At 39.9% G+C, this 27,034-nt stretch overlaps 1 protein-coding gene across 2 annotated transcripts in view; it reads left to right on the top strand.

The window, feature by feature from the left end:
* pcxb (pyruvate carboxylase b) overlaps nt 1-27,034 on the top strand; it is a 278,215-nt gene that overhangs the window by 71,747 nt on the left and 179,434 nt on the right. For both annotated transcript variants that reach the window (XM_085759433.1, XM_085759432.1), the window contains exon 11: nt 18,996-19,158. In XM_085759433.1, coding sequence (XP_085615559.1) covers nt 18,996-19,158 — 163 coding nt within the window. The remainder of the gene's footprint in view (nt 1-18,995; nt 19,159-27,034) is intronic.

The following is a 27,034-nucleotide window of genomic DNA, read 5'->3' on the forward strand; positions in this document are numbered from 1 at the left end:
AGTGTCCTCAACAAATCTTATAAAAAGACTTATAAAAAGACAATAACTGACTGACCATGATCCAGTTGGGCACCACAGGGTTTGATTTTGAAATGTGTTGTAATTTGTGGCTGAAAAGTGTCACCAGTAAATTAACTCTCCCATGTAGATAACATTTATTTAAAAAAAAAACTGTGTCCATATTTTTAATTAAAATATTAAAATGTTGCAGCTGACAAGGACCAGCCATGTAAACGAGGTCTGTCCTATTAGTCCTAATTCTAACTAAATAGGATCAAATGGAGTTTCTATGTCAATCCAGCATTGCACCCCATTTTTACTCTCTTTGCACAGAGTGCCATCTTTCCCCTTTATTTTGTTTTCCCTCTTCCCTGACCTTCTTCTCTACAGTCCCACTTGTTCTTCTGCCTGCTCACCTTGTCTTCCCTCCCTCTTGTCATACAAATACTATGTGCATAAACTAAGCAAACTATCTTCTCTGCCATGGCTGAATTGAGTTATCTCTTTGCCTATTTGCTATTTCTGTTTTCTGTCCCTCCTCCCCTCCTTCAGTATTCCTTCCTCGCTCTTTGCTGCTCTCCTCATTCTTCTCTTTCATGTCGTATTTATTGCATACAATTTCTTTTTCTCCCAGCTGCACTCTCTCCTCATTGTTGCCTCCATTTTATTCCGCCAAAGCTCATATTTTACACTTATCATGTTATCTGGGCTATTCTGTGACTCATAGGCTTGTGTCATTATGTGTGTCTGTTGTGTAATGTTGTGTGTTTTCATGTGTTACGTGTGCTGCTTTTTGGATATCTTTCTGTCATATCGTGTCAAATGTGCACTGTGTGGTAGCAGATGCATTTTTAACTACATGTGTACTTAATGTATTGTTGATTCACATACCGATGATTGTGCGTGTGTGTGGGGTAATTTATCTCTCTCCCTTTCTCTCTCTCCATTTGTGACTTTCTCTGTGTAATTTTCCATCTGAGAAAACTTGGATTGGATTTTACCAGGCCTTTTGCATTTTTTGGTTTGTGTGTGTCTCCTATGCATTTGCATGTTTTGTTGAGTTGCTATGGAGTTTCTTGCAGACCTCGCCTCAACATAAATGTCATCCAATAGAAAATTGTGTGACTTTTTAAGGGCCAGTGAATAATCATCTTTAAATTGAATTGTGCATGATTGCAGCAGTTTTAACAAATTGTTTACAAGATACATGAACTAGCAGCAACTCAAACATTTTACAGTAGCTAATTTTAATGTTGCTTTAATGATATTTTCCCCGTTTGAAAGCAGCAATTAATCATCACCATTCGCTGAATTCAAATAAATCCCTCAACTCTAGTAGTGAAGGGGCCTCTATTGGTTTTTGGAGGCAGAGAGATCTCTCTTACAAATATCAGGTTATATTTCTAAGTTAGGCACTGGGCTTGATTAAATTACTAATTATAGTTTGCAGCATGAGCAGGGCTAAGGTATTTGTCAAATAAACCAGTTGAAAGAAAAAATATGTGCTACAAGAGGCTTTTTTTTTTTTAACCAAGTATGCTCATCAGCTGCAGATAATGCTCTGCAAGGTCACAAGAATAACATATGAATGCTGTTGTATGGTGGGCTTTTGCTCTTGGCAAAGTACCTGGAATACACAGATAAGAGTGAAGCACACAGTATAAATACACATTCTAGTGTTGTGTAGGTGTTAGAGTAGTTATTCAGGGTTCTTGGCTGCTTCTGGGACCTCTTAGGTTGCTGTTTAGCTTTCTGGCTGTGTTCTGGGCCCAATTCAAAGCAAGTAGCAATAGATGCAATAGGAGAAGTGAGTTTGACAAACTCTGCCATATTTGTTCTCACTGCAGACCGAGGTCAGGTTTTCATTTTACTGTGCACCACCTTCCCAGGTATGGCTCCCAGAGTATGGGTGGATGCAGGTTTCTAATTTTGTGGGATCATCATGAAGAGTTCAGGGGTGTGTGGCCAGGTTATATTTCAAACCACGTTCTCAATCAGGAACTTCAACAGATAGCCGAGTCGATATTGAGCTGCAGAGACAGACATCATGTCAACATCTAAGTTTAATTAACCAGCATGGTGTCTTCAAACACAGCCAGCACATCAATTTTACACATCAGTCTAGACATTATATGAGAGCACTCTCACTCCCACAGGTTCCCAAGCAGGTCTTTAAATATAGTGTACTGCAAAGTTAAGATGAGTCAAATATAAATAAAGAGTGAATCACATGAGGCAAAGGTTCACTGCTCTTATAGGCTCTCAAGATGATTCAACCTTTTCAAGATCACCTAGGTTAAGACGTCACAACAACGTTTGTGTGACTCAATCTCAATAAATGTTAGAAATCTATTGTATATCTTAGTTTATGGATTGAAGTCAGCCAAACCATCATCACACTGCTGGTGGTTTTGGAAGATCAGACAGCTTGACTCATCATTTTTCCTGGTAGACTTGACTTGTGATGGGGCCAATTAAGATGTGTACAGTGTAAATGATATCTGAGTCTCATTAGGACTTGTCTCGAGGCAAATGAAATGACAGGTGTAAATAAGGCCACTGACTGAGGTGTGAGGCTCAACATGTTTAAGAAGTGTCAGCTTGTTGAATACAGAAATAGCATGTTTCCTGACGATGTTTTTCAATATTTATTCACCCTCTCCAGACTATTTTACTCTTAAATGTATATGTAATACTGACTATAATATTAACACATGGTTGCCAAGTCAAGTGTGTAGCACTGAAACAATAGTGTAAATCAATCAGTTCATAGTTCAACACAAAAACTCAACAATTCACTAACTGATTAATTAAGGGGAAGCCAAGAGAGTGCCATAGTCAACACCCAGTTTGTTGCAGCTGATCTCCTCAGCAGGTCCAGGTCCTATACCCTCTACTGATGACTGCAGGAGGTCTTGGGCTGAAATGAAAATCAGTTGGTTGTTGATTTGACACTCTCAGCTTCATGTTGGTATTATATGATCTCATAAACAACACTAACCATCAACATCATGCTCTTCTCGGTTTATAACTGTGGTGCAGCAGGACAATAGATGACTGGATGTCATAGAAATTCAGTGTGAGAGACAATGGAGGTTGCCAAAGCTGTTAGCACTTGATGATAATTATCTGTATCGCAGCTGATCTGACAATGGCTTATTTATGTTTTCAATAATACTTACAGCACCTTTCTGCCAAAGAAACACTTGTGATGCTGTAATGACTGCAAATAGAGGAGTCCAAATAGATGATTATTTGCTTTAAACTGGCATAATTAGTGTAGCTACATATAGCTCCACATCACATATTGTGTTTTCATTGTGCACATGCATTGATGTCAGAGGAAAGACTGCATGTGTTTGTGCTGTTTGTTATTTCCCTGTCTCTGCTCATCTCTGTATTTAATTTCTCCCTTTTCTCTCTCCCCTTCTGTCTCTCTCCTCCCCCTCTTATCTGCATGCACTGTCTCCTTTTGGCCTTTCTCATCTTGTTCCTTGCTGCCTTCTGGACGCAGGAGTTATTTTGTATTCCTCTCCCCACTCTTCCATCTGCTTTATAACAAGGAAAGCAGGAATTAATTAATAGGCTGATAGTGAGGCCGGAGAAAATAGGGGAGAAAGTGAGTTGAAAAGGAGAGGAAATCTAATCAGATAGGATCAGAGTTTTTTGTGTGGGTGTCATCTGGGGTTTTTGTGTATGTGTCTCCATATTTCCCCCCACACTCCTCCCTCCCACTATATCCTTGCCTGCCCTCCTCCACTTATGTCCTCCAACTGTTTCTCGTTTTTATCTCTGTTTACCTGAAGCTATTCTTTACATATTTTATTTTAATTCTGCCTATTTATTTGGGAAAACAGTTAAGCCTACTGCTTTTTGAATCCCCCTATTCTCTCATCTTTCCTGTTTGCTTTCTATCCATTCTTTTTTTCCTGTCCTTAAACTGATAAACTGATTATTTCCCCCCTCTCCATCCCTCTCGCCCCTTCTTCCTCCATGGTGTGCATTTGCGTATCGAACAGGCAGCATAGTTTTTTAGCTGCCGGCTAAATTGATGTCAAAATGCCATCCTCATGCCACAAAGATTCAAATTTCTTATTTTCTCCTCTCTCCCATGCAGACGGTTCATTCCTCCTGTCTGTCTCTCCATTTCTCACCTCCCCTCCCTGGCCTCCTCCCTCTCTTCCCTCTGTTTGCTGTCTAAAACTGTCTAATGAAATTCATACAAAACAAGATGGGAGGCTTAATGCCGTCCCCCTCACCGTCCTCTTGGCTTCTCTCTTCTTGTCTTTTGTTTCATCTTTGTTTGTTTTTCTTTCATAGTCTCTCTAACGTTTGCCCAGTCTTTATTTTCCATCTGCCCCTCACACTTTCTCTTTTTCTTCTTCCTTCTCTTAAACCACATTTCTATCAGGTCATATTCTTTCATTTTCCCCTCTTCGTTACTCTTGTCTTTGTTTGTTATTATCGGTTCCTCCTATTCCCTTGCCAGCCATACCATTTTCTGTAATCCTATGTTTTTCTACATTTCCATTCCTGCAGGCCCAACTTGGAAGCATGTTGGCTGTATTTCCTGGTATTTATTTAGACAAGGGTGTGTGTGTGTGTGTGCGCACGCACGCATTTGGGAGACAAGAGTCTGCATTAGTTTTACTGAAATGAGAAATACGTTTCTGCTTTGCTTTTTACCACTTGCCCCGCAGCCATTGTGAAAAATGTATTTACCGGAGACACGGTGTGTGTGAACATGAATGGCTCAAACGTTGATGAAAAACACACACACGCACGCACAAACACTGTGATACAGGACTCAGTTCACTAATGAAGTTATGAAATCGAGTGCTCACTTCAAAAGGAGTTTTTTGCATTTCGAGGCCACATTTGGGTGGGGAGGGAGAGCTGGAGACAATGTGAGATAAAGACGAAAGTAGGCAGAGAGAAAGAGAAGAGAGAGGGAGGGAGGGGCTAACAGAAAGGAAGAGGAAAGAGAAGCAATGGAAGGACAGGTAGAATCATCTATGTAGGAAACCAGAATGTATAGTGTCTGTTTAAGTTCCACACTGTTCACACTTTCCATCTTTCCCTTCAGTGCCATCTCTGTCCATCTTCCACTTCCTCCCTTAATCCCCCCACCTTCCTCTCTTGCTTCCTTCCCCATTTTTCCTGTTCTGTCTGTTCTGTTTGTTCTGTCGCCTTTTCCTTTCTTCAGCTTCATTCATCTGCCCATGGAGTTGGAGAAATAAAACACACCTCAGGCTTTCTTTGGCTGAAGTGGCCCTGTCCACATACCAGGACCTCTAAAGCTTCCTGATTTTGTTTGACTCGTGAGCAGTATGGGTCTATGTCTAATGTAACTCTGCCAAAACAAAAACAGACCAACTCTCTCCCTACCAAAAATCTAAAATGTTTCCATTTCCCAATTATTGAACTAGTCCTTTATGTTCCTTTTCCCCATACAAGAAGAAATCCTTCCTTAAAGAGTAACCTGCTTTCTGTAATCCCACCTAATCTCCTTTCTTTCTGTTGGTATTATCTCCTTCCCTAATTTACCATCTTCCACCCTTAGCCTGACTCATTCCTTTTCCCTCGCTCCCTCTTCAATTGGACATGGTCATCCCCCTCCTATCCCTCTCATCCCACACTCACATTTATCTGTCTTATCCCTCCATTCCTCCTTCCCACTCACATCCCAGCTCCTCTCCCTCCTCCCTCCCCCTGCTCCCCCCTCTCCCTCTGCCTTCCACCTTCGCTTCCTCCTTTCGCCTCTTTGACTTCGTTCTTTCTGTCCTTTTGAGGGAGGCCAAATCCAATCTCATTCACAGTCCCACTTTTCCCACTCACTCTTTTCAGGTTTGTCATCCACCATTTTATCATCTTCCACACACCACACTTCCTCTGCTTCCCCTTCGCTTCATTTCTCGCTCTCTTGCCTCGAATTTGAGATGTATAGCTGTCATTTTGTCTCTTATTTTTATTTATCTTTCAATCTCCTTCATGCTTGCAGATCTTGAGACTGGAATAGAACATTATCCTTACCTCCATTCCTGTTTGTCATATTTCCTTGTCTACGTCTTCATCACAACAAGCTGTCTTCCTCTCCTTCAGTGCTTCTTTTTCCTTTCTCTCCTTCTCTCCCCTTTTCAGTTCTGGGCGCACGGCCACCCCTTCTCCCTCGCTAACGAGCTCTGAGTGAAACGAGTGAAAATGATATGCAATTACTACTCAGCCTTCATGGTTTGGTGTGTGTGTACGCACATTTGACAGATTGAGACAGCATTTGTGCGCATGCTGCTGAATGTGAAAGTATGTGCGAATTGGACCTTCAGATAATGTGTGTTTATGTCCTCAGGTTCTAGTAAGTGCAAGGCTAATGTACTTTCCATGTACTGTGATAATAAGTGTCCAGGGAGGGGACGTCTGCATATCTGTGGGAGCGTGTGTGTGTGTGCATGAGTGCTTTCTTGGGTATTTGTGTATGCATTTACATTTTATGAACATATTCAAGAGTTAATGGAAAAAAAGCATGTGTGTGTGTGTGCATGTGCATCTGCAGGTGCTCACCCCTCTGTCACGGGTCAGCACATTATACATCCTCTGCTCTGATCTCCTCGACCCTGGCAATCTAACCTGCTGCATAAGTCAGGGCAGACAAGATAATTCATTTTAATAGAATTACATTTTAATGAAACCTTCATTGCACTCTTGACTCTGGAGATGACCTGCAGTAATTCTATGAAGATCCTCCTTTAACGGGAAATGTAAATTTTTTCTTTGAAATGCATATCTGTCCTTAACTCATATGGAGGGATACTGCCTCTTCTGATCAGAGCATTGAGGAAAAAATATATAATGTATCTCTTATGAAATATCAGTTCCTCAGATTCTCAGAAGTTGGTTACATGAAGTAAACAAAAGTTAGATGTGGTATTTGTCGTTATAGCAGTTATTTTGTTAAGTACTTGCCATCTTTTCAAGATTTTCAGCCATCATTGCATTTACCAAACATCTGAGGATGAGTAGGCCATTTCTTTGGGGCAGACTGGATGCTGCAGTGACTTGGCAATGGAAAGCAGTGAGATGGCGTGACCAGGCCAGGGCTGAGAGAATCAGCATTGCTAACTTCAGCAGAAGAGAACAAGTGACTAGAAAGAGTTAAAATGGGAATATCAAGGATTTCAGTGACTGGTTATTTTGGCAGTAGTTGATACTGATAGGATAGGAACAGGAAATGTGGTTTAAAAGCACAGATCACAGAATTCTTTTGAAGTGCACTAATTGGCATTTTCCATCATCCTGTGATCGACCATGATCCGATGCTGCACACAGCATGATGTTGGAGGTGTGCAGCATGTGTCCTGCAGCTCATTCATCTAACAGCTCATTGAAACTGCTCCTTCTTGTTCCATCTTGCTCCAAGACTCCCAGCTGAGCCACTGTCAAAATAACTGTTGTCTTGTTTTGTAGATGCAATAACAACCTTATTAAATTTTTTTTTATTGATTACTGCTATCAATCTGATATCAGAAGCTGTGACTTCTCGACTCAATGGATCTCCAGTCTCTACTTCAAAAGAACACAACGAGACAACAACTGAGTGTAAATAAAGAAATATGTCATCTAAACAACAGCTGCAGAGTAAATGCAAGGTCTAATAATAATCACAATGAAAGAAATAAAGGAAGAAGGAAATCCCTGATGAGTTTGTGATGGTGGGAAAGAACATGTTACGGATATTTACAATCAGCAAATCTCCTCCATAGCTGTATAGTCAGTATTTCTATAGCTGAGTGAACAGCCTTATTTTTCAACATCAACCCCATTATGAGTAGACCATTATGTCAAGACCAGCCCTGCTGGAAGCTGCTGCAGCTGGACACCTGGAGAGATAGTGGAGATTGCCCTGGTAACAGATGCCGTATCCAGGTTGATTCTTATGGAATCCGCTATCACAGGGCTACTGTCAGTGATGACTGTAAAGTTGTCAAAAATCTACAAAGAGGGAAATGCGATGACATTAGTTGTAGTTATTATTATTATTGAAAATGATCAGATTTATTTGGTTTAGATCTGGCTTTTGAAAATAAGAATAACTGGAAGATAAACGTGGTCAAAATAGCAAGATGGCAAAAACGTCAGCCAAGAGTGTGGCTCAGTGCTTTGGCTATAGAGCTGTGGTGAAGCATCGTTGCTCAGCATAGGGCTGAGAGCTCAGCATTGAGAGACGAGTTGAAAATGAATGAGTAAGCAAGGCATGAGGTGAACTGTATTCTGGCACAAGCATTAAGCTGCAGACTAATGCAGACTAAACTTTTTAAACTAAAGTTTACCAATATACAAGTAAATGAAACATTATAAACCCAAATGGAGCTACTAATTATAGAAAGGGACAATGCAAATATAAATCTCTTTGTACATCCTTTAAGGCTTTAAACATAAATCTTAAATGAATTGCCTGAAATGTTGATTGCATAATACTTTGTATATAAAAAATATTACAACATTGGATGTCTATAATGTCTGTTGTGTGACAGATATAAAGGTAACAGTCATACTATAATCAATAAAGTCATATTGTCACAAAAACAGAAGTTAATTTTCTCCACTTATCCCATTTGTTGATCTGGAGTGGACCATTTTACCCCTGGTGCGGTGGTACATCTTTGTGGTGTACGAAGAGCACATCTGTTTTCTGTGTCCGATCAGTTTGATAGATTGACGTGGGGAAAAGTAAGAAACTGTCACTTTTGGGTCCATAACTCAGCCTGTCCTGACCATGAGCTCCTTGGTGCTTGGTTGCTGATGCCAGACTTGGGCTGTCTGTTGCAATAGTGGTATGTGCTAAGCTTACAGACAAATGCACTGCATTTCCTGTGACTACTTCTTAATAAAAGTCAACTTGTATTTGCATTTAATGTGAAGTTGGAGCACTGTGGAGTGTTCTGCTTTGCATTAACAGCAACACAAGATGGCATTTCTTTTTCCACAAACGTCAATTACAGATACTCAGGTCATAATACTGCAGATATATGAATATTGCAGTACTGGCAGTAGTGGGCCATACTATAAGCTCAGTCACCATTGTGTTACCTTATTCAGTGACAAATGGTGATTAACACTGATAACACTGGGTGCAGTGAGTCTTACAGTAGCTGGGTTTCCATCCAAGTCGTATCGAATTTAAAAGCGGATTTTGTGAAAATGCGCAAAAAGCAAAGCGAATTTATGCCCGTTTCCATTCATTAGTGTTTTGCGATTAGGAGGAGTGCACCGTGAGATTACGTCATAAGAGAGCGTGAATGTATCCAACAGTTGACACTCAGCTGACACTCAACATCATGGACAATTTACGTACTTTCCGGACTATTCATTAGATTCACATGACGTCACTGTGTTTCTGCGCCGCCATATTTGTGTCTGAATCAGGGCGATCTGGGCACAGATCACAGCATGTCACGTTACCAGAACAAGTGGAGTAGTAGGAGGAAATCAGCAAGAGACCGAAAATTGACGTTACTTGAAAGATGCCAGGATTATATTGTGCTGTTGACTGTGATAGCAGTCGCCAAAAAAAACCCCGGACTGCAGTTTTATTCCATCCCAAAAGACGTAAAGTTATAGGCGGAATTGACTGCAGGCAGTCTACTGTATCAGTGGCAGCATGGGCTGTGACAAAAAGAGGGGATTCACTTTTTTTTTAATAACATGGATATATTGAATTCTGCATTTTGATTACTTTCTTATTAATTACTCACTGATTCTGCATTTAGGGTCTTTTATTTCTGTATAACAGACCGTTGCTAAGTAAAACGGGCCGTTGCTAGGGACGCCGCTCTGATCAGCGGAGCAGGGCAGAAGAACTATCAAGGGTTTTTACCTTATGTTTCATTTTTACCAGCTTCAGACTAATTGTGATGTTAGAAAAATGACTTGTAGCTTGTTAGAGGGGGAGTGGAGGCTCTCTGCCTCCCTCCGCTGCTGGAAACCAAACCTGCGATCAGAGCGGACGGGCCAGCGCAGTGACACAGCTGTGACCAGCTGTGTCTGTGCCACCGCGAGTCCGCGACACAAACGTGTCCCGTATCGTAATCTCTTATGACAGACAGGTCTACATAAATGCGCACATCGTAACATTTACATGATAATTCATCAATCTACTGATTGATTATCAAAAGCTCGTTGAAAACAACTACACACGAGTCGACCGAGAGGAGGGTGAGGAGCAAACAGCGCGAAGTGACCGGACTAAGGACTTTGATCAACATTACGTCTCAAATTAATTAATTAATTCATAAACTGTGTAATAAGTGGGATAATATAGAGTTAGTCTGTTGTCATAGAGATATAAACCCAGACAGGATGTATGAAACCCTGTCATTTTGTCAAGAAACTGTCATTCCATCCTGCGGTTTGCATGCTGTCATATGAGGAGACCTCATGGATGTATTATATGGGAGACCTGTCAAATCGGACACAAATATGGCGGCGGTCCCTTCGACGTGACGTCACTGCAACCCATGAATAGACGCACCTCCTAATCCGCACCAGCTACATTTTAAAAGAAAATATATAGGCCGCACTTGAATATAAACTGCAGGTTTTCATGTTGTAACATGAGATATTTACACAGAAAGACAGTAGGGAACTGTGACAGTCTGCTCGCTTTTCCGCTGTTTTGGTTATGCTCCTCTCCTCCATGTGCATCTGTTTACATACGAAGCCGGTGAAAAATCAATAAGTTACATAACGATGTTACGGCGTGTGTAGTGTAACCGTCATAAACAAAAGATTATGGGTTACGGAGCGCGTTTGTGTCGCGGGGTGCAGAGATGAGAGCTGGGAGACCGGGGCGTCGTTCTCCATTTGTTTGAACGTCGCTGGGTGAAGTCCAGCAGCACTTCACTCACAAACTCTGCCTCAATTCGCATAATCTGTTTCCATCACAAAAACTCGCATTTCCTTTATTCGATACGCTGACAAATCCACCCCCTCCAAGCGTATAAACTTTTATGCGCATTTACTGCCTTTATTCGAATTTCTGGCGTTTCCATTCAAGTATTTATGCGCATTTTCACAAAATGCGCATAAGAAAAGGTGGATGGAAACCCAACTAGTGGCAGCTAGAGAGAAATAAAGATTGACATTGAACTTGCAATGTGTCTTTTTCACTGGAAAGTAAAGCAGCTTTTTTTAAATTATTATTTCTTTTTATATAACTTTTATTTATCAATTGTCAGACAGTCATAAAATGCATAGGTGGGGGCGGGACTAGATAAGCTTTGCTTCTCCCGCTTTCCCTTTCGGCCATGTTAATTGACATGCCCGAAATAAACAAATAAATAAATAGGTACATACAAAGAGTATTATTTATTTTTCAAGTAAAGCAGCTTTTAATACCAACATTGACAATGCAGTAGAGTTTTTAGGATGCATCAGAGGTGTCTCAGAATTTAATAACTTCCTTTATTTATTTTTTTGTTGCTTGATAAACCTGTTATTGCGTTAAAAAAGACACATGTTAAAGCAGAAGTAAGCGATCCGGTCGTTTTCGCTAATGCTGCGTTCCAGGCCGGCTTTTGAAATCGTAAATTACAGCTTCAAGTCACAACTTACGACTTTGTAGCGTTTCAGGCAACCCACTCGTGTTTTTCCGACCTGTTTTACCGGTGAAAGTCACTATAACGGCCACTCGTAACTTCAGACCCGTGAACTCGCACCAGATCAAACTGATACAACTTCACAGGTCGGAAAAACAGGAGTTACGAGTTTCCTTGAACGCACCATAACAGTCCTCGTCCCTACGTCGCCACATTCACGGCATCCCTTGGCTGCACACACAGCCCTGCATGCCGTTCTCTCTCCTCATTGGATAAAAACTGTAGGATACGATAAATGTTTTCTCCTCGACTCAGAGCAGAGCAGAGTGACTGACAGACCCGTGTTTCGGTCCAAACACTCTATGTAAGTGATTGCTGTCGGAAGATAGAACTATTTAAGACTTATATTAACACAAATATATCACTTACTTCTGCTTTAACATTTACATGAATTACATTTTATACATTGTCAAATATGAGGATAAAATACATTAATCAGTGAGTTAAAACTAAAGACAAAATCAAAGAACAATGTTGTTACTGTAAGCTAATGGAAGCTGATAACAGTTTATGGTTGCTATAACATAAACATATAACATAACTGTAAATATACCCAAATGGTGTGAGTTAAAAAGTATTCTGCGCTGTGACTTTTAAATGCAGAGGCACAAAGCCTTCATGCAGATGTGTTCTTTTCTCTTTGTTACGTATGCAAAAGATCAACATGAGTCAGTGACATTGTGTACGCAAAGCAAAACACTTATCTTAAAACTGTGGACTACTTGAGAGGTGCAGCACCTTTAAATCTAACACTACTGGCACATTTTCATTTTAACAGCCTGTGGCTGAGACTAAATCAACAGAAATTTCCATACCATTCAATTTATAGCTGTGCAGGTGATATAATTTATACCCTCATCTATAGTGCTGTGTCTCCAGTGATAGAACTGGCTTCATTGTTGTTGATGGTAATATTTGACAACATTGACATGATATTAACCTGGACTTAAAGACTGTTTGAACTTGAACGTTGAACTTCAAATTAAAGGGATTTCTGGCCTTTTGAATCTACTTGGTAGGACAACTTCAGTTTCTGCCCAGGAATGCCCTAATAGATTGACTGCTGATCATTTTCTACATTTATCGGCATTAATGCTTTTATTCACTGATCATCTTAAAGTCAGTCACCTGTGGTTGATGCAGAAGAAGAGTGTGCTGTAAACCCACCTCCCACCCTCTTCAATACACCAATACATGACTAAATAATAATGGGTATTGGCAGTGGGTTGGCTGATTGCACTCATAGATGATAAACTGTATCAGTGGCATCCCTACTTCTGCTAACACCATGGGAGCTGGTCTGGTGTCCTGTGTAGTTGGGCTTTAGAGCAGAGCTTTGTGCTCAGTGGGGGTTTCCATCAAAACACAAGGCCAACTTTAGGATGGTACTGAAACATTCATCTTTTCAGGTGCCACAAGAAAATGTGTGTTTAGCCTTATAAGATATAAACTGTACGTTAGGGTGCTGAGGGGCATGCATCCTACTTTATTATCTAGACTGTGTAGTTTCACTTTCTAAAGTCTCCATGGTGATACAATGTAGTAACAGAATATGTCAGTCAGGCAGGGAAGAATTTTCACTGGTTATCCCAAAAAAGACCTCTCAGGTGCAAAAAAATAACGCCTACAGGAATGTGACCAGTGTGGGACTATAAATAATTTGGGCCAGCACTTGGTTCTGCAGGTATACAGTAGCAGGTTGAAGATTGGAGATTTCATCAGAGAGCATATTTACAAGCATACCGAGTCTCAAGTGAGGTGTTGCTCAGACAGGAGGACGACCAAATGCAAAATAATGTACTTGGCTGTGAGGAAGAGCAGTTTCAGCGAGGAGACATATCCTCTTTGACACTTGTGGGGGTCTCCTTTAGATTGCCAGAGATCAAATATAAACTTGACAGCTATTCAGAAGCTGTAAGCAAGGCATAGGCACAAATGGCAAGCAGTCATATGCCAGGCAGGGAGACAGACATGCAATATGGGTCCCAGCATCTTTAAAGATTTATATATTCCTCAGAATTGTCAAAAAATAAAGAATAAGTTAACACCTTTGACACTTAAGAACCTTGAAGCAATGCTTTATTAGGGCGCAAAATGGTGAAGTCAAAAGAGTTTGACATTTGTTTTTTGTTTTTTTTGTGAAGATGCAGAGTGAAGGTTGGGATAGATACACAGATAGAGATGATGATGCAAATGCCTAAATATAATGTCATCATTTAGAAGAGAGGGAAAGGCACTTGTAAAACATTCAGAAGCAAAGCTAAGCCTTACCACAGAGTGAATATCCGTGACTTCCTTGGGCTCCCACGATGGTAGAATGAGGCGGCATGATTTTCCATTTGGTTTGCTGTAATGTGATTATTTACTAATTTGCTAAGTGTGCACAACTAAACTCAAACATCAGCTGTAATGACATAGGCCTGAAGGCAGGTCCTGCACTGTTACCTAATATAATGTTGAGACTCAGTACTGTAGAGGGCCTCTGAGTCTGAATCTAGTTTTAAAACCTTATTATTAAAGTTGATATTGTGCTTACATGCTGCTTATGCCTAAATAAATTTCTACCTAATCAAATTTCCACCAACAAACTGACACAGAGAAAAGCTTAGGTCAGGTTGTGTTGTAGCTCAGGAGTACTCCTCTGTCGTGGGGCTCTAGGCAAAATATAATTAAACTGCCATGTATAGTGTGTTGGTGCTTGGTGCTTGATGGGTACTTACATGACAGGGCACATACACAAAGTGCAGCGAGTTGGAAGAAGTGAGGGTCAACAACTTTCAGATTGGGTTCGTGAATAAGCAAGTGGAACAACTTGAGTTAAAATTAGATTTTAGTCATGGGTAAATACAGAAGTTGACTGAATTAAGACTCCATTTACAGTAGAAAACTGCAGTGCATCAGAAATGTATGCTTCAATAAAAAGTACTATTCTGTTTCTGTGACCCAGTCTCGTAATCCATTTGATGGTGTGGAATTATATTTGTCACAGTTTTTACACACAGGGAACATTCATAGATTTTTGAATTGCAAGCAAAATGAAAAAACCTTATTGGATCTATTTCACGTGCTATAGTATGTGACTTGAGACTTAATAACAAAGGCTACTGAAAAAAATGTTTTCTCTACATCTCTAATCTCTTCTAAATTGATTGTGTAAATATGGTGTCTCCACTCCATTTCACTGACTTATTTGAGTGTTGTCCTAACCACCATGTCCTGTTTCAGCATGTTGTTTGTAAAAAGCCTTTTTAAACCTTTGGAGATTTCTGTAGTCAATGTGCTTATTTCATACAAGGTTGAGCAGTTATCAGTTCCAGCTTACTTTATTGGCATGACATGAAAATTTGCATCTGTGTTTCCAAGGCAAGGGAAGTGGTGGGTAAAGCCTCTAAAGCTTCTAATGGTTTACTACTCTGGGAGAAACAGAGTTAAGGTTAAAATGTTAGTGTTTTGAAGGCAGCAAATACAGATGAATTCATTTGAGTCTGCACCTCAGTCTCCATAGAAAAAATATTACTCCTAGACATGGTAATATACGTTGAAGTATGGAAGTATAAACTAATTCACTTGACCCCATATTACACTCTGAACTTTAATTCAGCAGCTAACTACATTATTCCAAACCATTTTGTCTTGGTATCAGGTTCTCACCCCTACTGATGTTGATATTTACCCAACTCTTCCTCTGTACAGATGTTTCAGGTCAATCTTCCTCACTGTACTGGTGAATCTCTCTCTCCACGCAGCCAGCGTGTTTTTCAGAGTTTATAATCAGCATTGTTTATCGTCATAGGCATATTGCCTTTATCATGGTTCTGTGTAGTTGGGCCTGTCTGTAGAACTTGCTAATGATACAAGAGGCTTTTATTCTGTAACTGGCTGCACTTGGGGACAAACGTTACTGCAGGCTCTTTAATTTGTCTGAGTGAAATTAGTATACAATACATTTTATAAACCCTTGAGGGTCCTCATTCAATCAGTCTTTCCTTATGTTTTTAAAGTGGAATATTTGTGTGAGGACAACACACTCACAAAAAAGGCCAAACTTTATTTCCATGTAACATACTGTAAGAACAGCTTGTGCATAAGCAGCAGATACTTCAATCTTGACTCAGAAGTTCAGTTGTCTCATTTGTTGCTGAAATGTTTATGTGCATAATATGAAACTACTTCCATCTCTGAGTCGGCAGCTACAAGAACACATGAATATGTTATCGTATATATTACTAGTTTTAATTTAGATACTTGCTTTAATCTGTTTTTCCTCTTGCATCCCTTTTCATGAATATTCAAATAGAGGTGATTGGGTTAATGACAAAACAAATTAATATGTAAGCACATTCTTGTACCATATTCCAACTCTTCTCAAGTGTTTGTTATAGCCTGAATTTGCAGGAGTAAATGAGGGCATAAAAAGTGATGGATTGTTTGAGGTGAAATCTGCAAGCAGGTGGGGCAGGAAAACATTTCTTGTGCCTTTTTTAAATGGCTGTAGTCCTGAGGAGCTGGACCCATGAAGACTAGTTACTATTCTGAGTAACAAATTGATGTCCTATTTAAACAAAGTAGTGCTAGTAGTGTATTGTGCTTCTCAATAAGAAAGAAAGCCTTAGAGAAATTTCACATCACTATTGATAATAAAGAAATTGAAGTGGTAAATGAGTTTAAATATTTAGGTGTAACTCTAGATCCTCAACTTAAGTTTGAAGCACATATAAAGAAGCTGTCTAAAACTGTAAAAACTAGTCTGAATTGTTTCAGACTCATCAGGTCCTGTCTCTCTTTCAGGGCAGCTCATTTATACCGGCATGCTATGGTCCTTTCACATTTGTCCTACTGCATCACTGCTTGGGGCCAGGCCACTGACACAGCAACTAGACCTTTATTCTCACTCCACAAAAATTTTTTAGATCAGAAGCCACAAAAGTGGCACCATTGTAAAATCATTGAGAAGTATAATTTGTTATCTTTTTCAAATTTTATAAAATTCTCTTTTCTGAAAGTTGTTTTTAAGTGTGTCAGTGGACTAGCCCCACAAGCGATGTCACAGATTTTTACTTTACTTTACTTTACTTTAAGTCAGACAACTGTGGGACAACGACAAGGAGCATGAGCAAGCAAAACTGTAAAATTCGAAGATGCAGGACAACATTCGGTCAGTCATCCCTTTCAGTGCTGGGTACACACCTATGGAATTCTTTACCACCAGATATCAAATCCCAAACAGAATTAAAGATGTTTAGTGCTAAAGCTAAACATTGGCTTAAGCAGCAGCAGAAATGTGAACATTAACTTCTCTCAAGTCACTGTCAATACAGCATTCTACTAATGTTTAATGTATTTAATTTGTGCAATTTCTTAATGTAAATTTTGTAGCTGTGTTTATTTATTCATGATAACTATTCACTGTATTATTCACTGTATTTGTATTATTGCACTTATTGTAACGGTATTCAGTATCTTTTATCCTTCTTTAGCCTGACCAGGGACAAAGACTGCAAATTAGCTGAAGCTAGACGTCTTGTATGCATCGCATTTTTCATTCTTTGTGGCAATGTTGTATGTATCGTCCCTGCAAAATAAACATTAAAGGTGTACAGAAATGGCCGTTTGTCCTGTTTGTCGCGCCGAGTTGTCACGAGCTGCAACACGAGTTTACCCGAGTAAGGAAAACGAATTTGATTGGTCGTTATCGAGCGGGCGGGATATTCAAAGCTTGGGGCGAGCCCGAGCTCCGTGTGTGTGTGTGTGTCTCAGACGTTTGAATGACGGATTACGGATCCAATATCAGTGGCTGGTGAATCGTGTACAGGCTGACGTATAATCCGTGCGCCTGCATTATCCAATGCGAAAAAAAAAATACACACTTTCATCCCAGATTTACTCAAAAATAGAATTTTGCACAAAGTTTGGCCTACATCGTCTGATAGATGAGTTATTACACTCATTTTATGACCCAGAGTGGGTTTAAATTCTATTTTCTTTTCTGTACACCTTTAAAATAAAAATAAAAGGAGACTCATCATCACTCATAAAGTGACTCATTTCATTTCATCCTGTTATAATTTAAGGACATGAGTGTAACGGTCTAATTTAAAAAATACCGAAATATTCATGAAATGGTATTTTAAAAACATTCCATTAGCACTGGTCCAAGTTATCAAGACTGGATCTGCTTTTTTCCACCAACACATTTCACACCAGGCTGATGCATAATTGTCCTTCTGTTTGGCCAGAATGTGGATACCAGTTAATTGAGACATTAAAGAAATTGAGGCCAAGACGGTGTCCAAAATCTAGGCTCGCTTGCTAATATGTGTGCCTTCTGTGTCTCATTCACCCGACAAGCCAGAGAGACTTCCCAGTTATGTGAGTGTTTATGTTTGGCACTGGGTGGGGTGCAGGGACACAGCCATCATCCCACCTACTGTGTCTGTTTACTGTTGCATTTAAAATGTGTCCAGAAACGACAAAGACAGAAAATCTTTAATATATTTGGCTTTGTATTAGACTGTGCATCGTCCTGAAGCTGAACCCCGAAAGTCTTATTTGAGCTTAACATTTAAATAACTGCATTCAGATGAAGCCGAAACGTGTTAAGGGTTATAACTCATGGAAATGGAAGAAAAATAACTTCTTTGTGTTCCTGTCAGATTAAAATAATTTCATAAAACTTAACATAATATAGTTCTGTGTGTATTTGTAGATGCAGATTTGTTCATGGGTTAAAATGCACGTAGACATATGTAAATAAAATGAGTGAATGTACTTTACATAGACAAATGTGTGTGTTGTAGTGGTGGTGATCAAGTTTTTTTTTTTAAAGTTACTCTTCACACTCGTACAGTGGGGCTTCTATATCTGACCTAGCTGTTTGGAATCCTTCATATACCTTAGAAATCCTCCCACTCTAATGAAACAGTCATTATATTCAGGTTTTGTCAGTGGGGTTACATAAAATTGATTGTTTCTATCTTCCACAGGAGCCATTGTTTCAGCAATATCAAATTCTAACTCTGATTTCTGTTGTTTTAATCTAATTTGTTTTTGCTATTAAGAGGCATCCATGAGGAGTTGTTTTCTTGTCATGCATCACAGACTCATTTGCTTGAATAGATGGTGTTGGAAAAATCCTCATATCCTCTGAAACTCCACATCCTTCCCATCCTGATTTGAGGCAAAGAACAACTAAGGATGTTTATATTGAATTAATTACCCCACAGTCTTTAAACCTTGGTTCAAACAGAAACAAATATTCATCAAGGGAGTCAGATCTATTTACACAATGACAGTGTCAATCAGTTGATTCCTCACCACTTCTCTTTCTCTCTCTCTCTTGACCAGTGTGGACCTGGTGCATGCCCAGCTGCATGTGTGTGAGGGCCGCAGCCTGCCAGAGCTGGGCCTCAAACAGGACAAGATCAGGGTGAATGGGTGTGCCATCCAGTGCAGAGTGACAACTGAAGACCCAGCCAGAGGCTTCCAGCCAGACACTGGCAGGATTGAGGTAGGCTCCGTCTTCAAATAGGAATGTTTCAAATAGACTTCTCAAGTGGTAATTGATCAACATGGCGCAAACTTCAAACACAAAAAAATACTAGAATATGGATGGTATAGTAAGGGAAAATGCCCTTAAATTAACACATATAACACTGACAAGAAGAATCATCAACATAATTTGAAATAACATGTTTCAAATTATGTATTTAATACGTTTTTCTTTAAGTGACTGACTGTGCTATACAGTAGCTATAGTGTATAGATGACAGATAGACTGACTGTCCAGATGTATGTGTATGAAAATGTGTATGTATGTGTATCTATTACTATAGTACTATAGTAGAATGATATTGGGGCCAGACAGCGCTGTGAGGATACAGTAGGTCTCGCTGTGTGAGCTAGCTAATGGATAACTTAGGTGTTGTGCATCATCCATGTTTTTTTAGTTTCCTTAAACAACACATCATATGGTTCCTAGTTGAAAGAACCACATGAGACAGAATTTAACTAATTTTCTGTCGTGTTTAGATGGCACTTTGAACACATTTATTGCCATTCTTCCCCTATAGCCTGAAATACAACTCTGAGTGGTAAAATGCTAAATCCCTAATAGCGCATTATGCACATTAAGCTGTTTGCCTCTAATATTTATCAGACAACATAATTGAAATGCAGGCAGTTTCACTTGAGTCCATATAAGTGGCTTACAAAAGCAACATGGCACAACATTAAAGTCTTCCTCCTCGCTACCTGTCAACCTGTCTACCTGCAACCTGACGCTATTTCACCAACTGTCAAACATCTTACATTTGAAATTCAGGCTTGTGAATGCAACATACCATTAGCTTTTAAGAGTTCAGGTTGTATTTGGTTGTTTGACAGTCCTGGCATACATGAGGTGTCTATAGTACAAGCATCAGTTTCATATTATAAACAGTCCTTTAATTCAGTGATAACATAAACATTACTTAAATGGGACTTTATCGTTGTGTGAGATAAGATTGTGTCCTCATACAGGTGTGTCTCTGTGTCTACGTTCGTGCACATACTGTACTGTAAGTGAACAGTCACAGCTGCAGAGATCGCCCATCACTTGAATTATAGTCTGTCACACTGATTCATACAGTAGCTTCCAGTATAGCAATTTGCTGCTAAAACGTACGCTGCCATATGGGGGCTGTGAGTGGGATGACATGATTTCCCTGTGTACTTCTGCATGACTGAATGATTGTGTGTTCATCTTTATCTCTCTGTCAGTGGAGTGTATGTGTATATATTTAATGAGTTTACTTTGTCAATGCTTTTGTGTGGATTTCCAGGATTTTTTGTTAAAACTAGGTGTGGCACTGAGTATCGTTTGTGTCCACGTGACTTTTTGAGTGGACAAGTGATTTTTGACACTTTGACAGTGTTCACACATGAGAAGACACAGAGGTCACCATAAGAGTACTTGGTGTATCCAACCACGGGCATGTAGCCTGCAAATCTACACACCATGTATGCCGTTGCTCTTCGTGTCTCTGCAAATCTCTCTCTAGCTGATGAGGTCTGATCCCTTGATGCTTTTTGCTGTCAGGTCCTTTTGCCCTTCAGCCGATACTGTACACCCACCCACCATTCTACTCTATTTTATCTCTCCTGTCCTCTATTCTCTGCCTTTCTTTAATGTGTTCCTTTTTGCCGGTTCTCTGTTAGCTTTTATGGGCTATAACAGTGCCACAAAGCGTTTTACAAACAATTAAATGGTAGTGAAAGCCAACTTGAATCAAAAACATGGCAGACTAGAATTAAAACAAGGTGTTTAATAAGAATGAAACCACTATTTACTAGAATAAAAACAAATCACGGCATTTATTAAAGACAATGTTAAGAGATAATGGTGATTTTTAACCTCATCAGAGCACATTGCTTAAAAAGCCTTGCGGGCGCAGTGACTACTGCAGGGTTATGTTTGGTTTGTTGCCTAGATTCTACAAAATATGGGAGGAATCTGCTTGAGGGAATAAAAATGGAATTAATTCCTTCAACTGCAGAGCAAGACAAATAAAAATAATTTAGTGTGACATGCAGAGTTTTCTTCAGTAAGGTGTCAGAAATCTACAGCTCGGCAGTGCTGGACTAGACAGGGGAAACTGATCAGTGTTATGATATTATTGTCTGCATGTCAAATCATACTATAATTTTTGAAACTCTAAATTCCTGGCGACTGTCTGGGTTTCATCTTTCCAGCTTTTCATGAATGCTGAGAATAAAATAGTGCCAATGCTGCTGCCTGGTGGCTTAACAAAGTGATTTTTGACTCGTTGGATGTGATTGAATTCGATTTGCACCAGTGGCTTTCCAATCAAACAAATCATCTGGCTGCTGCTTCTGAGTGAGCTGGAGAAATGAATTGTTGTGTTGTGCACACACATTCATTTCAATTGAATTTGACTCTGTTCATTTATCTCCCAGGAGCAGTTGTTTTTAGTTTATTAACAGTTTTTGTATATTAATGATCAAGACCAAATATTTTCTTATCACATTCATATTTATATAGTATGTGAGCTACATTCATTTCAGCCGCATACACTTAACATTTACACCAGATCTGAGTATACAGTAGGCTATTTAAACAGATATTCCCATGATGTGGTCTTCTCACTTGCAGTGTGTGTTACTTCTCACTGTGAAAATCACTGGCTGCTGTACACTGCTTCCATGAACAAATTGTGAGAGTGGCCATGGAATAGCTTGTGACCTTTCCACTTCAAGGACTTTCTGCCTTGTGTCCACCCCATATTTTTCTCTTCAGATCTCTCAGCATCACTTGATTCTCCCTCCCACATACCACTTGTCTTAAAATAATGCACATTTTTCCACCTCCTTGTCTTCCTCATCCCTCTTTTCTCTCTTGTTTAACCAAAGTCTGCCCCCACCCCTCCGTTGCTCTTCCCGACCACCCTGCCTTCCTTTCCCCTCCTGCACTATTTAGCCATGTAGTTGAACTATGAAACATGTTAACGCAGCAACAACCCGCCCCCCATCAACATGCAATATGAATGAACTAAACAAAATCAAGATAGAGAAGCGTGGATGTTGGAATGTCTGAGGGCCAGATGAATAAATTATTACCAAAGGGCTGCAACAAGGTCAGTAACTGAGTGACACAGAGAAAGGTAGAGGACAGGAGACTGGGGAAGTTGTCACGCTATGGGCTTTTGGTCATTGAAGGCAACTTTGATGATTAGTTTGGAGATAGCAGCCCCCCCAACAGGAGGCACCAGTCTCAGAGGGTTGAATCAATCTCTGAAGTGAAACTCATTGGTCAGTTTTGGAAAGGCCAGTTAATTCAAAGAACAAAAACACTTTCACAATGATGAGTATTGGTGCTTTCCATCTTAGAAAAGCTTGAAGAAATGAGGATGACAGCAGAGGGGGGGAAGATGTGGGAAATGTGGTGTTGAAACAGAAAATGAAGAGTGAAAAAGGCTGGATAAAATTAAATATCTGAAGAAACTGAGACAGAGAGGAGGAACATTTGTCCTCACTAAATGTAGAGACAGTAGACTGATGGGCATTTGTGTGTGAAACAGAAACAAAGATCCAACAGGTCAACTCAGTAATATACTTTTGTTTCACATCTCTTTGACTTCATTTTATGTTAGGGAGAAAAGAAAAATAAAACAGCCGTATGAGACCTATCCATCTTGCTCTTATCTCCTTTTAATGGAGCTTTCAGAGCAGGTGAAGGAAAAAGCTGCAGAGAGAGAAAGAAAGCCATGAGATACAGGAGAGCAGCAGAGGCAAACACAGTAGTATTATGTGCACTTAAAGAAGTACAGCAATATTAAAAGCAACCATTACTGAGATTTTATTTAAAGGCCTGACCCACAATTGCAATGTCACTCTCTGCTGTTGCCTGGTGTCTGTCTCCACTGCAATAAATGGCACTAGACAGCCAAAATACAGTTTTCTGTCCAATGAAAACAAAACACTTTTCAATCAATTCCCACAGTGTTTGTGGTGTTAACCCACTATTAAGGTGGCCAAGCTTAGATTTTATCATCAGCTGACAAAAACAATCTCGCCTCATGGCTGGCTTTGTTCTGGAGTCTTTAAAGTTATGAAATTGAAACTGAAATTAGTTTAGGATAAAGCAACATTTACAGCTCCAGCTGTCACAGAGCTGCAGTGACCAGAGCTCACTCATTATACTCAAGACTGGCACTGTGTGAAACAAGCTGCAACCACTGTGATACATTAAGAGCTGTTAAATCCTGGAAAGGGAACTACGGGATAAATGACACAAACTGAAAAAAGTTGTTTTTTTGTAGTTCTCACAGGCACTTGAATAATTAGCAGGTAATGGATTATAATAATCAAGTAGTAACTCCATTTCCTAGTCTTCCTGAACAGGTATTTCCTCTCATCAGCAGCACCTGAACACAGCCCCAACAACACAGACCCATGTATGTCAGTCTCTAATAGGATTGCCAGTTAGCCCGTGTTCCCTCATGTGTTTGCCAATGAATGATGTATTAGCTGGATTGTATAAAATCTTGTGTTAAACACAGAGCAGCTATAAGTGTACTTTTATAGCAAGAAGTTAAATATTGATTCAGAATTATGGTTGGTAATTAGAATTCTATAGATTCTATATATTTCTATGATTTTAACTCGTTGGGAAATTACATTTTGATTAAAAATGTATATACATTTTAATAAGCTTACTGAGGAGAATACTGAGCAGAGGGAAAGAAGAGTAGGTTTTAATTAACAACAGTGTAGGTGAAGGAGCTTCGCTGCTGCTCTGCCAGTGAAACGCTGTTTGGTTAAAGATTTGCACCTGGTGTAAATCATAAGAGAATATCTTGCTTAACATGTTAGGCTGCTACTATTTTCATGACACCCTTACGGTGGAAAACCACTTACTTCAGGTAATGATTTAACATGGATTCCTGACACTTAAATTCATTTATGCTTTGACATGTAAAGTAATACACAGAGGTGCAAACAAAATAAGGAAGGCCAAGAGAAGCAGTGCATATAGAGAAAATTAGAAGATGAAGGTGTGAAGCAAGGAATGTGGGGGAGGAGGGAGAGATGAGGAGACCAGGATGAGGAGTGATGGATGTCATAGCACGAGCGGCGCTGCAGCCCTGTTGACAGGATGACAGGGAGGGATGGACTTTGTGCTCTGGAATCAAGCACGTATGGATGGAAGGAGAGGAGGACAGTATTAATGCAGCACCTTGACATTTTGTATTTTAATCTATTTTTCTACAGCAGGCACTTGTCAAATTCAATGTATCCACCACACTTTGGGTGGCTAAGCTCTGTTATCAGTTTAGCTTTGTGCGATGTGAAGCTGATTCTGAAGCATGGGTGGAAAAGCCTTATTGTTATATACTGATAAGTGGATGATGAAGACAATCTACTGTACTGAAGCCCAAAACCATGTTACTCCTGTGAGGCAAAGACTGGGAAAAGAGGGCTCCGTTGTACGCGGGGGAACAACAGAAGAGGGTGAATGTGAGAAACAAAGGAGTGGATGTAGAGGGTGTGTGAGATATTTGTCTTTGTCAATATCTGATAACATCAACAAGGGAGCAGCGATCACCCTCTGTTTCTCAATATATCTGCTGATCTGTCCATCAATCTTTTTTCACACATGTCTCCATTCATCTGTACTGAATCACTCCATCATGGCTGACTATTTCTCCCTCCCTCCCTCCCTCCCTCCTCCTTTTTCCTTCTTTCCATCCTAACAAACGTCTTTCTGACCTGTACCTCTCGTGTTTTTCTACTGATTTCTGTTTAACTTTGTCTCCAGATCTCATTCTTAACCTTCCATCATCTGACCATACCTTCTTCTTCCCTCCCTAGTTCCTCATCTTCACCCTCTTTCTCTTTTCTGTGCCTCACTGTCTCCACAAAAAAGGACAATTATCCATTTATTTATCTGATCCACCTCCTCAACACTATTTGACTTTTTTCCATTCCCTTCTCTTTTTTCATCTTCCCACTGTTATTTGCTTTTCAGTGTACACTATCATCCAAAGTAGTGACAGAGCTATGAAAACTGTAACTGTGGCAGCGCTGGGAGCCTGCAGGGAGCTACAAGACCTCACTCCTTCATCTTCTCCTCCCTCTTTCATTTCCTCATCTATCCAGATTTAAATATCAGAAAAGAAACTGTCATTCCACAATTCATCCCATAAATCAGTTGTCTCTTTTACTCCTGAATCTGTCTACCAGCGTAACTCAAATCTGTCTTTCTATTTCCTCCATCCCACCCCACCATGCATCTTTCTCTTGTTTGTTTCTTTTATTGGAACACATTTGCATGCGTCACTCAGTCTGTTAATAATACATTTTACAATGCTGCTGTGTGTGTGTGTGCAAGCTTGTGTATTTCTTTTTGTGCATGCATGTGTGTGTGTGTTTGTGTGCATGCCCCATCCTCCAAAGAACAATTTCGAGTTTAGAAATAGGTTGAGTCCTAATTAGCATCAGTGTGTTTGTCTTGCTTTGCACATCATCATAAACACTTTCATTTGCACACCATAAACACACACCGCATGTTGGTTTATATTCACAGCGCCATGATTCGTCGCCATTATATTTAATTTTCTTCATTTCTATCATATAAAGCCATCAGTCACTGGTATAATTGGTGATGAATGACCCTGGATTGTTTGTGCTCATTAGGTTTAGATTTCTGTGAAAAGTCCTACATGTCTACATCAGGCTTTTCATAAATAATGTGTTTTCAATGGGTCAAACAAACTCTGGTGCATGTGCCAGTTTATTGTTGTTCATTTGGGCTGATGGGAATACTGTCAATCAAACTAACAACCAAACTGAGTCTGCCTCAAACGACAGGTCTGCACTCTGGTGTGAAAACAAAGTAGATCAACCTCAGCATTTTCAGTTGGATTTCAGTTTTTGTCATGAATCTGCTGATCACAAACTGTAAAAGAAACTATTTCCTGATCTGTTTTCATGATTTCAAGAGCATTGATTTGGTAGTGTTTATCTACATCACGTGTGGGGAATTTCCCCCAGATATAAGAAAAGATGAAAAGGAGTAAAAACCTCACACTGCTCTGATAATGTTACAGAAAACAAGGCTTCTTCTCTTCCTCTGTTTCTACCTGTGGGTCAGCAGCTATGATACATGAGGCCCAGCTGCACTGTTAACTAATGATGCTCATTATTTCTTCATGAGCTCTTTGTGACATCAGGAAAGATGCAGATATGTTTCTATTAAATACAGCAACAACATTTGAATTGATCTGAATTGAATTTGATCTGGCAATGAATTGTCTGAATGGCACAAATTCATGTTTAGATTGCGTTCTCTGTGTGGAAAAAACAAACAAACAAAAAACATAGCAGTATATGAGTTTTTCTCTTGGTCTGAAACAAATCAAATGAACTACAGCTGTGAAAGTACAGAAGTTCAAAACTTCTGAGGAATAGCAAATACACAGAAAGCAGTAATGTAGACAACTTGAGGGACACACAGTGTTCACATGGCACCTTGTTAACTCTGGTATCATCCAGGACCCTGAGCAGGTGTTAGAACACCAGGCAGGTGGGAGAACCACCAGCACCACAGGAACACACACACACACACACACACACACACACACACACACACACACACACACACACACACACACACACACACACACACACACACACACACACACACACACACACACTTGTACAGGGTGTAATTTCCAAAGAAACGCCCTTTGACCTTGAGAAGGTCATGCGTGGAGAGCCTTCAGTGTGAGCACACTTAGTCCTGCTGTGTGAGTGAGTGAGAAGAGAGTGTGTATTCCTCCATGTGAGTGCTGGTTTGTAATGGTGGAAAGAGCCATTGTGCGTAT

The sequence above is a fragment of the Trachurus japonicus genome, chromosome 18, assembly GCF_045865225.1.
Source record: "Trachurus japonicus isolate A0001 chromosome 18, Traja_1.0".
Taxonomy (NCBI): Eukaryota; Metazoa; Chordata; class Actinopteri; order Carangiformes; family Carangidae; genus Trachurus; species Trachurus japonicus.